General features: G+C 34.2%; 2 protein-coding genes and 1 long non-coding RNA gene across 19 annotated transcripts in view; 2 read left to right on the plus strand and 1 right to left on the minus strand.

The window, feature by feature from the left end:
* The window catches only part of LOC147839443 (uncharacterized), an 837,962-nt gene that overhangs the window by 796,848 nt on the left and 28,603 nt on the right, over positions 1 to 12,511 (plus strand). The gene's annotated exons all lie outside the window — the stretch shown is intronic.
* Positions 1 to 12,511, plus strand: part of efr3bb (EFR3 homolog Bb (S. cerevisiae)) — a 1,037,141-nt gene that overhangs the window by 283,143 nt on the left and 741,487 nt on the right. The window lies entirely within an intron of this gene.
* Positions 1 to 12,511, minus strand: part of afdna (afadin, adherens junction formation factor a) — a 229,510-nt gene that overhangs the window by 66,004 nt on the left and 150,995 nt on the right. For all 17 annotated transcript variants that reach the window (XM_087297202.2, NM_001442528.1, XM_087297205.2 and 14 more), the window contains 4 exon segments: positions 11,183 to 11,448; positions 6,416 to 6,559; positions 1,401 to 1,599; positions 1,003 to 1,106 (listed from right to left, as the gene is read on the minus strand). In XM_087297202.2, the coding sequence (XP_087153328.1) occupies positions 1,003 to 1,106; positions 1,401 to 1,599; positions 6,416 to 6,559; positions 11,183 to 11,448 (713 nt within the window).

The following is a 12,511-nucleotide window of genomic DNA, read 5'->3' on the forward strand; positions in this document are numbered from 1 at the left end:
TTCTCTGTCATCTATTTATCATTTTATCATTCTGTCTATCATTTGTTTATCTATCCTTCTATGCATCTGTCTGTCCGTCCATCCAGCCATTGTCTAAGTTTCTGTCATCTATCTATCATTTTATCATTCTATCCATCATTCTGTTGATCATTCATTTATCTATCCTTCTATGGATCTGTCCATCCATACACACATCAGTTGTCCAAGTTTGTCATCCATCTATCATTCGTTTATCCTTTATTCGCCTGTCCATTCATTCATCCATCCATCCATCGTCTGAGTTTCTGTCATCTATCTATAATTTTATCATTACTTCTATTATTTGTTAATCTATCCTTCTATGTATCTGTCCATCTATCCGTCCATCCATCCATCGGTTGTCTGAGTTTCTCTGTCATCTATCTATCATTCTATCCATCATTCTATCATTCATCTATCCTTCTATGCATCTGTCCATCTATCTGTCCGTCCATCCATCCATTGGTTGTCTGAGTTTTTCTGTCATTTATATATCATTTTATCATTCCGTCTATCATTTGTTTATCTATCCTTCTATGTGTCTGTCCATCTATGCATCCATTAGTTGTCAGTTTGTCATCTATCATTTTATCATTCTGTCAGTCATTTGTTTATCTATCCTTCTATGCATCTGTCCACCCCTCCATCCATCCATCTATACATTGGTTGTCTGAGTTTCTGTCATCTATCTATCATTTTATCAGCCATCCATCTGTCAATCTATCCATCTATCTACCCATCTATGCTGTCTATTTATCCATCTATCTACCCATCTATCTACCCATCTATGCTGTCTATCTATGCTGTCTATCCATCTATCCATCTATCTATCTATCTATCTATCTATCTATCTATCTATCTATCTATCTATCTATCTATCTATCTATCTATCTATCTATCTATCTATCTAAATGTTTTTCTACCAGTCTGTTGGTATGTCTATCTTTTTGTCAGTCCATCTATCCAAATAGAATCAAAACTTACCAGTTCTGAGGTGTCAGCTGAGAAGTGACTGTCACAGTTGGCTCCTTCAAAATAAATAGTCCAAGTTCCCGGCGAGCGTGGATGAGGAGTCAATCTACAGAAACCTGGAGGAGATTAAGCAGATTAAAACACTGAACGTCAATCTTCTTCGTCTTTATCACACACACACGCACCTGCAAAACACACTCTCTCTTTCTCTCTCTTGCATAAAAAAACAAATAGTGACAGGAATGGCAGCAAACAGAGTTTTCTACAGAACCTTAACAAACTGCATTCCACTGCCATCACGTCAGCCTTAAACAAACGCCAACCGCCCTCTGATTCACCATCCACCTGATACTCATTGTGTGCATCAAACGCTCCCAAAAGTCATTAAAAGCCTGTTTATCGTCTTTTACCTCTCTGGCAAAGTGGCTCTAGAAACTCTTGGAATCCGTTGGGAATGTTGCGCACCACATCGCACGAGTAGCCGTCCTCAGGCAGCAAGAAAGGCAGCTGAAGGTCGGGGTCCTCTTCCAGCTGAACCTCCCGCCCGTCGCTTCGGGCCAGTTCGTCTGCAGTGTTTTCGGCCACGGCCACCACGTGATCAATCAGCTCCTGTAGGCATGAAGAGGACAATGATACAGGCACTCCAGTCAAACTCCAGGAGTGAGTTTTGGTATGATGGGGTGCATCTAATTCAGACTTGTATCCCTTTAACACTAAGCTGGTTTAAGTGCTGTTTAAGATCTACCTATCCACCTTCCTACCTAAACCAGGACCTTCTAGAAGTCCCTGCAGGACACAATTTTAAAGATAAAAACTATGGTACAGACTATTTTTCTTATCAGTTATGTACATTGGAGTTTATTGTTACATCTAATGTTGATAAATAATGTTTACTGCATTACTTTAGTGTCATGTGTGTTAACATGATGGTGTTTAATAATTTATTGGTAATGACAAGAAGTGTCTTTTAAATATTTGTACACTGTAGAAAATTCTGGATTCCACACAATCGATTTATGTTTAGACAACAAATTAAGAAATTAAGCTCACTTATTAGTTTTGACAAATTTAAGTGGAATGAACATAAAACAATTAAGTTTCCCCATCCAAAAACATCCTCAAGAATTGTGTTGTTTTAGCTAATTTTAAACAAGCAGTTTGAACAAAGTGTATAATGTGTAGATGTTAGTAATTTAAAACACTGAACATTACAAATAACTTCATGAAGTAATGAAATACTTTAAATTAGGTCTTCAAAAAAATGAACATTGCAATATTTCAGTTTACTGTGATTTAGATTGGGAAATACAGTTGAAGTCAGAATTATTAGCCCAATTTCTGTTTAATGAAGAGAAGACTTTAACACATTTTTAAACATAGTTGTTAATTTCTAATAACTGATTATTTTTATCTTTGCCATGATGACAGCACATAATATTTTACTAGATGTTTTTAAAGACACTTCTATTCAGCTTAAAGTGACATTTAAAGGCTTAACCAGGGTAATTAGGTTAACTAGGCAGGTTAGGGTAATTAGGAAAGTTATAATGTATAACGATGGTTTGTTCTGTAGACTACAGAAAAAATACATCTTAAAGGGGCTAATAATTTTGACTGTAAAATGTTTTTTAAAAAATTAAAAAATGAAACGTCCTTGCTCTGTTAAACATAATTTGGGAAATATTTAAAAAAGAAGAAAATTTGAAAGACGGGGCTAATAATTCTGACTTTAACTGTAAATGCAATTTCACCAGATGACTTGAATAGCTTGTAAATAATTCATATTGTTGGAAATCTGCAAAATATAAATTGATATAATAAAAAATAAATATAATAAAAAATGACAAGCAAAGTTAAATTCAACAGATACAAATAAACAATGATTTATGGGGTTTTATGGGGAGTTAAACTGTATTCAGCAACACAAATTAAATAACCACGGTATAATAACAATAACAATGATAATAATAACACTATCATTTTTTTAAGTAAATAATTAAATCATTTCAAATTACAATCTTTAAGCCTTAACCGTTTAATTTGCTTTGCCCAAATGGCTTAAATTAGCCTGAAATGCTTCCACAGTCACAGGCCTTAATAATAAACACACATTCAAATAATACAGTTCCACTCTAAGGTCAAAAGTCAGCAATTCATTGTCAATATCAGGTCAAATATAATCCCTACTAAATTGCACATCCCTGTGATGTGACTATTGCGGACTCACACATAGTAACATTGATGTTGAAACGATATATTATGCAGCCCTATTTAAGATTAATAATCAAATGTAGACATTTCATTTGCAGCTTCTACCATATGTTTGGCCGTAAACTTCTAGCAACGACAATGGCCTCTTTTTTTAACAGTACATTTAAAGGCTATTTTTTAGGGATGCACTGATGCCGATACTTGGATTGGATATAGGTTCGATAAGGCATATTTTTGCTGGAACGGGTATCAGCCAGCTGGAACGGATCCAAATCCAATCTTGCGTGTGTGCTATATTCTGTGTGATTTATAAGCCAACAAAGCCATGAAGGTACCCTATTATGAGGCACTAGAATGTTGTCATGTAGCCCTACTACTGTGTATGCCAAATGTTCTAAAGCCATTCTATAGTTTGATGTGAAGCACAGATTAATATTAAAGTGGTTAAATTCATGTTCAATTCAGCGCTTCGCCACAGCAACTGTCAATCATTCTCCATTCATTTACAATTCAAACTGCGTGTCACGTTTATAACAACACGAAAAACTCTTCAAGACTATTTGTTTCTGTTTATATAATTAGTGGAGAAACGGATTTAGTTTAGCATTAAATGGATTCATTTTGGAACAAGGAGTTTATTGCTGTTTCTACATCATGTTGCGCTGTCTGTTAGATCAGCAGATCGCATTCACAACACTGGAGAGGGTTATTACCTGCTCTTCACACACAAAATAGGCATACCTGGTATTTTAAATAAAAAAAAAATCTCAATAATACATTGGACAGATCCTCAACGCACCGATTTCTTCCCTATGTGCTGCTCAGTTTTGAAAGAGACCGTAGATACCGGAAGACTTTGCGCTGTCTTAGTGATGCACCATGCGCTTCATTCACACACCACCGTTCTGTTCTCTCATCCTTCGACTTTATTCTTCTGAGGGGAACACTTTAAGTGCTGCAAATAGTTTGTAAAGCCTGGCTCATTGTGGTCAAAGTAGTTAAATTAATAAATCTAAAACTGACCGGCGCTTTATGGATTGTCATTAGCAGAAAATTTTATGTATATCAATATTTGATTTAGACCAGTTTGTGTTTTGGCGATGAACTTTCTCCATCTCACTTACGGCGAGATTTGGTGAGGGATTATTAAGTAAAACGGGCCTCAAACACTTCAGTTTAGTCTGGGTCAAACCTGCAGGAAAATATCAGGTTTTGCAAAAAGGTTGGTTATTTTACCAATGATTAGGGTCAATAGTGGTAGCCTATTGCAGATTTCAAAGAAAAATCTTAATTTTTAAAAAGGAAACCTAAGCTGGACCAAAACAGATCAATAGCCCCTTTCACACAGTGATAGCGGTAAATATCCGGAAAATTTCCGGAACAACTTTACTGGAAAATTCAAAAAAGCGCTGTTCACACAGGCCACTTAGAAATCCATTCCAAAATACCGGTAAATTCTGACATCATTAACCAGAAATGACCTCTAAACAGCTGCGCTTGTATTTGTAAACATTTGACTACATTTCAAACTCTGTGGATGAAGAAGTATTGTGAACAACTTTGATGAAAATATAGAGGAACACTTTCGCATGTAGAGATGTACATAATATGCGTGTGTGTGCTGGCGCTCACGAGCTCCTTAACGGGCACACGCGATACGTCAAGCAACTGAAGGAAGCAGAGGTTGAAGGTAAACAAACAACGCCTTATCACTAGCATCTTATCGATAATTATTTACAAAGTTGGCATTAAGAAGGAACATATAAACGTCTAGCTAACATCTAGCAGCTAAATGTGTCTGGAAAAATATTTAAAGTCTTTTATTTTCAAAAACCGTGTGTCCGTGAATGCGTCCGACTGTACTGCTTGGCTAAAGTAGACGTCTCAAGTCAGCAAGTTCTAGACGTGCATGCGCTTTTTCCGGCAATCTTCCTTCAGCGTTTACACAGCGCAACATTCTAGCAAATTACAGGTAATGTTACAACTTTTCGTTCTGGCTATTTACCGGAAAGAGTTTACCGGTATTTTCAAAAAGGGCCTGTTCACACATACAGACCTTTTGGGAAAATTGCCGGTAATTTTCCGGAACGGTCTATATGTGTGAAAGGGGCTAATGTCTAAGGAATGCTCAAATAATGTAGCCTAGTTTACAGCAAGCATGTTTTTAGTTGGATTGTGTCGTCTGGCATATACAGTAGGGTTATAGGTCTGTTATTTTTACTAAAGAAGATGTATTATTTGAGTTTATTATCAGAGCTATAGAAACTGAATTTTTCTTAAAAAATTAAAAATATAAATACGCACAGTATTGGGATCTGATCTGTATCAATCGATACTCAGAATTTTGGTATCGAGATCAGATCGGTTCCAGAAAAATGGTATCGGTGCATCCCTACTATTTTTTAAAGCGTAGAAGTGAAAACCACTTGTGTCAGCGGTTTAGAGCAGGGTTGCAATGACTAATAAGATGAACAGAAACCTGTTAGAATCTTCATGTTTGGATGTTAATTTAGAGCAATAAAACCAAAACAATGAAACATCTGCAAATAGCAGTTTCCATCCATCGATTTTTATCCATATTTTGTAACATTGCATTAAAAAAAGCATAAAGTAAATGCTGAGATGTGCATAGCCGATTAGAAAAAATGCACATAAAGCACAATGTAAGCGCATTTACCAAATACACATTCCAGCATGTGCATAATAAAGAGCATCTCGCGCCTCTAAAAGCCACCGCGTGTTCATTGCATTTCATCTTCTGAGAAGAAAGTCATTTATCATATAAGAAAAACAAAATAAATGCTCACTGTGGCTTCTTCTAGGAGGGCTAATAATTGTGACCTTAACTATATTCGGTAACATAAGGCCTATTTATATTATGGCCTTCTAGCCCATAGAAAAGCAAACAAGATCTGAGAAGGCTCACCTGTCAAACTAACTCTGAACCCGGCAATAACACAAGCTCTAATCTAGCACCCGGTTGGTGGAAAAGCGATATGCGAGAAGCTACAGAACAGCGAACATCAGTTACAGCAGTATATAATGACAGTAATATTTCACATCAAACAAGGAGGTCACATTATGAGGGACCCTGAGGTTGAAGGAAATGAGTTGAGCTTCTGTGAGCATGCAGAACACCTGTTTGGGTTTATCTGGAACAGGACACATGTCATTAGTGCAGGACTACAGGGTTTAAACGAGACAGCTTACTTACAGGAGGAATGTAGGGTTCGTCAGGAGCGCAGTGGTAGTTGCTCAGCAGAGCGTTGAGCTGAAGAGAGTTGAGCTTGAAGCAGGTGTTGTTGATGTTCTGGACATCTTGCATGGAGTACTTGTCCATAGTAAGGAGGGTCGTCGCCTTAAGAGACACAGGGACAGTTAGCATAAAGCATGGGCTTACATTACACGCATTTAACCAAGGAGCGTTTAAAAAAAAAAAAAAAGTTTCCTAAATATATTTTTTTACAAATTGTACTTGCTGCATTTGTGAAGTGCAGATGGTTAAATCCTAAACCTCCTTCACATTAGATTCAAAGAGTGTGAGAGCTGTATGAAATGGAACAAATAACATAAGCATTGCGACTATTTTTACTAAAAAGATGGACCCCTGTCATGCCTTTAATCCTTCAATATCCAGCCATATTGTTGTGAACAAGGCTACACCTTTATTTATCAACTATATCCATCTGATTGTCCTTATTTGTTCTTCTTTTTTTAGTATTCTTCAATGTCCTAAGAATGCTTTTATTTTCTACATGCTTTTACAGCTATCACGGTAGCTGTAAATTGATGGACTAACAAAAAAAAAATAAGACACTTTATTGTATGGTATGCAATGTTATGTTTTTTACTAAAAATAAGTAAGAAAAATAAAGAATAAATAGGCCAAATAGCACCTTTAGTCATATTAGAGCACGCTGGTACACATATTCACTGTAAATAATCTGGAATCAGCTCTCAGAAATGATCAGACGTGCTCCAGCATTAGGCACATTCAAATCAAGACTTAAATGACCTGTTAAGCTGTGGCTTTACTGAATGAGCACTGTGCTCATCTGACAGATCACACTATTATGTCTTTCTTTTTTTTCATTCCTCTAAAACCAGTTTTTAAAACATTATTTGGCTTTTTGTTCTTTGTTGTTTTTATTTCTTATACTTGTTTTATTTATTTTGGTTTATGTAAAACACTTTGAATTATCATTGTGTACATGTTATATAAATAAAATTGCCTTGAATAAATATTAAATTTAAAATATATTTGTCCTCCAAAATTGTCCTTGACACTTTCAAATATTCTGGTTGCAGAGGTGAAGGAAGATATATATATATATATATATATATATATATATATATATATATATATATATATATATATATATATATATATATATATATATATATATATATATATATATATATATATATATATATATATATATATATATATATATATATATATATATATATATATATATATATATATATATATATATATATATATTTTTTTTTTTTAGAGGATGGTATACATACATAAAAGTATGTATTTGTAAGTGTTTAGATTTCAGTGAACAAACCATTATAAAAAACTATTGATGAGACAATCATGATTAGTCTATTTAATTTTCTTTGCGCTTCTCTGTGTGTGCGCTGCTATATCAGTTTAGTATGTTCACTATGTTCCATAACTGCCCTGCTGGTCATGTCTTTGTTGTGTTAGACCATTTTGTGTGGTACCGCACAACACTGCAGCATTGCGAGTGGTCACGTTCATTCACTCTTGATTTTCAGTGGCCCCACCTGTATATTTTATATTGTATGTATGGGTGTGTTTGTATTTTTTTTTTCACTTTAATATTTACTTTTCATGTTTTTTTTTTCTGTCTGTATTGCTTTATTTACATAATCATGAAAAGAAAAAAAATATTTTTAACAGATCTTTGTCATCTTTGACCATCATAACAATTATTGAATTATCCATATAGGCGTGTATTATTATTTATGGTCATTGTGTATTTAATCAATTTTTTTAAATATCTTTTTTTTCCAGAATCAAACAAAAAGTGCTCAGGGGCAGCTTAAATAATGTGTAGGTGCTCTTTGGATGAGGGATTCATAAGAATAAATAGTCTAAGGCACCGAAAAATGTGGAAAAATATTTGAAAATGGAAAAATGTTTTACATCATTTTCACATTTTTTGATTGCCTTAGAAAAAAAAGATAAACAGCAAAAAGCAGTCTGTTACTTGTTTAGACTTTAATAAAACATTAGTAAATGCTGAACTTTTATAATCAATAAATGCTGTACAAGCACTGTTCATTCTGAGTTCAGCTAATTAAATACATTAACTAACATGAAACCTTATAATAAAGTGTGACCACTCATTCTTCACAATTTTTTCATCTTAACATTTCCTTTTTGTTGAACTCCTGTTTCCAAATCCCTGCATGAGATAAATCAATATTAAAAGGTATAAATCAGAAATTTCAACCACCCATGTACTGGAAAACAAAAGATTAGTTAAAGCCTAAACAGGCAACATAACCCAAGGTCACATTTTCCACCAATTTATAAAACAATCATACACACAACAGAATAAGGCGCAAGAAAGCTCCACAAAACAGTACATGTAATCCTATTGTGCATGTACATGCATGTTTTGTGGAATAAATGTGGGAGAAATCCCTCTGTATGGGGCCAACAAAACAAAGTAGAGAGGGCAAATGATGTCTTAATTTAATCCAAAAAATGCCAAAAGGTGTGCATTTAAATTAGGTAAAGTCTATACAGTTAGGACTGTGTTGTTTTGTGTTTCTGTGTGTTTGATTTGTTCAAGATTGGGGGCATGCCCTCAGCGCACCTGATGCTGGTCAGCGCCCTTATTTAAACCCCGTCAGAAAGTTGGTCGGGACCGCTGTTCATTCACTTGGCAGTTGGCCAGAGCTGCGCTCCAATTTGAGCATTGTTATTTTGTTTCCCATCCATACACTATCACTGACAAGACTTACCACATCCAATCACTTGCTTTTCACACTGGTTGAACATACTGATACTGATGTTAAAATAAATAGTATTTTTGATTATATTTCGCCGTGTCGTCTCCCTCACTATGTTACGTCCCTGAGCCAGGTGTAACAATACATTAGCTAATATTTTATAATTCAATATATCGGCAATATATATATATATATATATATATATAGGCAACTGAAATGCTGTGAATAATTGTTTATTGAATTTTTAGAGTGTTTTTTGAGAAAATTCAGATTGTATTAGCAGTGCTGTTCAATTGAAACTAACTGTTTATCTTGATAGTCCAAACATGAACATTTTCTCAAGCTAATCTGGCCTATGCTAAAATATTGATTGAAAATCTTGTGGTTATTTACAGTTAACACTGTATGACAAGGCTACAATAAACTGAACTAAACTGAAAACTACAAAAGCTTTTATTCATCTTATCTGATGTTAATTTCTTAGTTACTGCCTAAAATGCTATCGAATCTTAAAGGCAATCGTTCTAGTAAATTAATAACTAATAAAATTCAACTGTATTTTTAATAAATCTGGCTTTTACTCATTGTTGACTTGAATCCATTAACTAACGTTTACTAATCAGAGTTTAATTGTAAAGTGCTAACTATTGCACTTCATAATCCTTTTGCAATTTAGGGTTGAAGCATATTTACTCTGAACATACTGTATACAGTCAAGCCTGAAATTATTCATACACCAATCAAATTCTGAATTAAAGTTTTCGTTCGAATGTAAATAAAAGCTGAGAAATATTTGCCTCTTGTAAACCATCTTCAGGAGAAGCTTGAGTCACTTACGCCAAAAATAAATAAACTGCTGGTTGAATAAAAGTCTGTAACTGTAAAACAGAATTTGATAGTGGTGTGAATAATTCCAGGTTTGACTGTATATATAATATAACAAAAGACATGTTTTGATAATACAAAAAGTATGTTTTGACAATATACACTTAATAACAAATAAACTTGCTGCCTTCATATTTTTTAGTTAAATCAAATGAACTTTTCCAGTCATCTCAACTTAAATAAATCAAAAAATATTAAGTTAAACTTTGTATAATTAAAAAAGAGTCGAAATCTGACTAACTTTTTAAAATAAGTTTAAGCAACATTCAAATATTTGTTTTTGCAGATGAAGTCTATATCATGACAATGTTTTATACCATAATAATAATAATAATAATAATAATAATAATTCATTTTATTTGTAATGCTCCTTTCTTACCCTAAATGCGCTATAGTGGTAGAAACAACGATAAAACATAGCTATTGTACAGTATAATAGAATAATCGCATAAAACGTAGCTAATGACAACACAATACTCATAACAACACATTGATACCGTCATAAGCCTAGTATATAAAGTTGAAGTGAGAAATATAAGCCCTCCTGAATTATTAGCCCACTAGTATATTTTTTCCCCAATTTCTGTTAAACATAAAGACGATTTTTTAAACACATTTCTAAGCATAATAGTTTTATTACCTCATTTCTAATAACTGATACATTTTATCTTTGCCATAATGACTGTAAACAACATTTTACTAGATATTTTTCAGGATACTAATATTCAGCTTACAAAGATATTTAACTATGTTAACTAGGCAAGTTAGAGGAATTAGGCAAGGCATTGTATAACGTAGATTTTTTTTCTGTAGGCAATCCAAAAAAAAATAAAAAATACCGCATAAGGGGTCTAATAATATTGACCTTAAAATGGTTTTAACAAAATGAAGAACTAGTAAAAATAGCCACTTATTCTAGCCAAAATAAAACAAATCAGCAGACTTTCACCTGTAGAAAAAAATATTATAGGAAATACTGTAAAAAGTAAACATCATTTGGGAAATATTTGAAAAAAATAAAAAATAAAATAAATAAATAAATAAATCACAGAAGGGCAAATAATAATTTTGACTTCCACTGTATTTGTGTGCAGTATACCTGGACTATGCGGCTGAGGTGGCAGTCTGCAGCCAGCTCCAAGCCTTGTTTCTCAGCCCAGGCCTCAATATGACTGAGCTGCTGGCGAAGGATGGCGCCCCAGTAATGTGAGCACAGGCCAGAATCGGCCTCTGTCACCAGCTTGTTAAAGAGCCACATGTTGACGAAGTGGAAGAGCTGCGAAAACAGTTGGATGGTGAGCGCCGCGTTCACACGGCATCGGCGCAGCAGAGACATGGCACCCGTCAGCGTGTGCAGAACATCCTCTGTGGATAAAGAGGAAATTCAGGCCTTATTAACACAGCATCAACACAAACTGCATCAGAATTCTAGTATTTATTTAAACACTGGTGTAATGTTTAGGAACCACCGATGTTGGCTAGGATAAATATTTATAAAATGTATGGGTTTTTCCCAAATGGCTCAGTGGTTAGCACTGTCACCTCACAGCAAGAAGGTTGCTGGTTCGAGTCCCAGCTGGGCCAGATAGCATTTCTGTGTGGAGTTTGCATGTTCTCCCCGTGTTGGCATGGGTTTCCTTCGGGTGCTCCGGTTTCCCCCACAGTCCAAAGACATGTGCTATAGGTGAATTGAATAAACTAAATTGGGCGTAGTGTATGTGTGTGAATGTAATAGTGTATGTGTGTGAATGTAATAGTGTATGAGTGTTTCCCAGTACTGGGTTGCAGCCGGAAGGTCATCCGTTCCAGCAACCAGCATTCTTCAAAGTATCTTCGACGAAAGTTTAAAACCAAATCAGTTAGAGTAAATAGTGAGTAAACTTTTATTTTGAATTATCCCTTTAAGATGTTAATAACTTTTAATAAGTATATGTTTTACACAGTGGATGCCCAAGTGATTCAAGTAAAACAAATTTATGTCAAGAAAGTGCAATATTTTTGCCATAACTAAGATAACTGAGAAAAGAAACTGCAAGCTTCTGTTAAGGAACTAAAACCAGCTCTTTTAGGCTGAGCACTACTGCTGTCGACTAACAATCCCGCCACTAGGTGGTCCCATAACTATTACAAATCAAATTCTTACTTCCCAATAAAACTTTTCAGAACAGTTGAATAGAGTAAAAAAATAAATAAAATAAAAAAGGTAACAAATATAAGGTGAATAATGTGTAAAAAAAACACACACACACACTTTTGACCAAAAAAAAAAACAAGATTTTTTTTACATACTCTAAAATTTTTTATCTACATATGCAATAAGAAAAAAAAAAATACACCAACTTGCACAATTTTAAAAACAATTTAGGTGTATTTTCGAAGTTTTCTTTAAATTATAAACCTTGTTTTGTTACATAAAAAAAGTATGAAA

This window comes from Danio rerio, chromosome 20 (genome assembly GCF_052040795.2).
Source record: "Danio rerio strain M-AB ecotype USA chromosome 20, GRCz13ab, whole genome shotgun sequence".
In the NCBI taxonomy this organism is placed as follows: domain Eukaryota; kingdom Metazoa; phylum Chordata; class Actinopteri; order Cypriniformes; family Danionidae; genus Danio; species Danio rerio.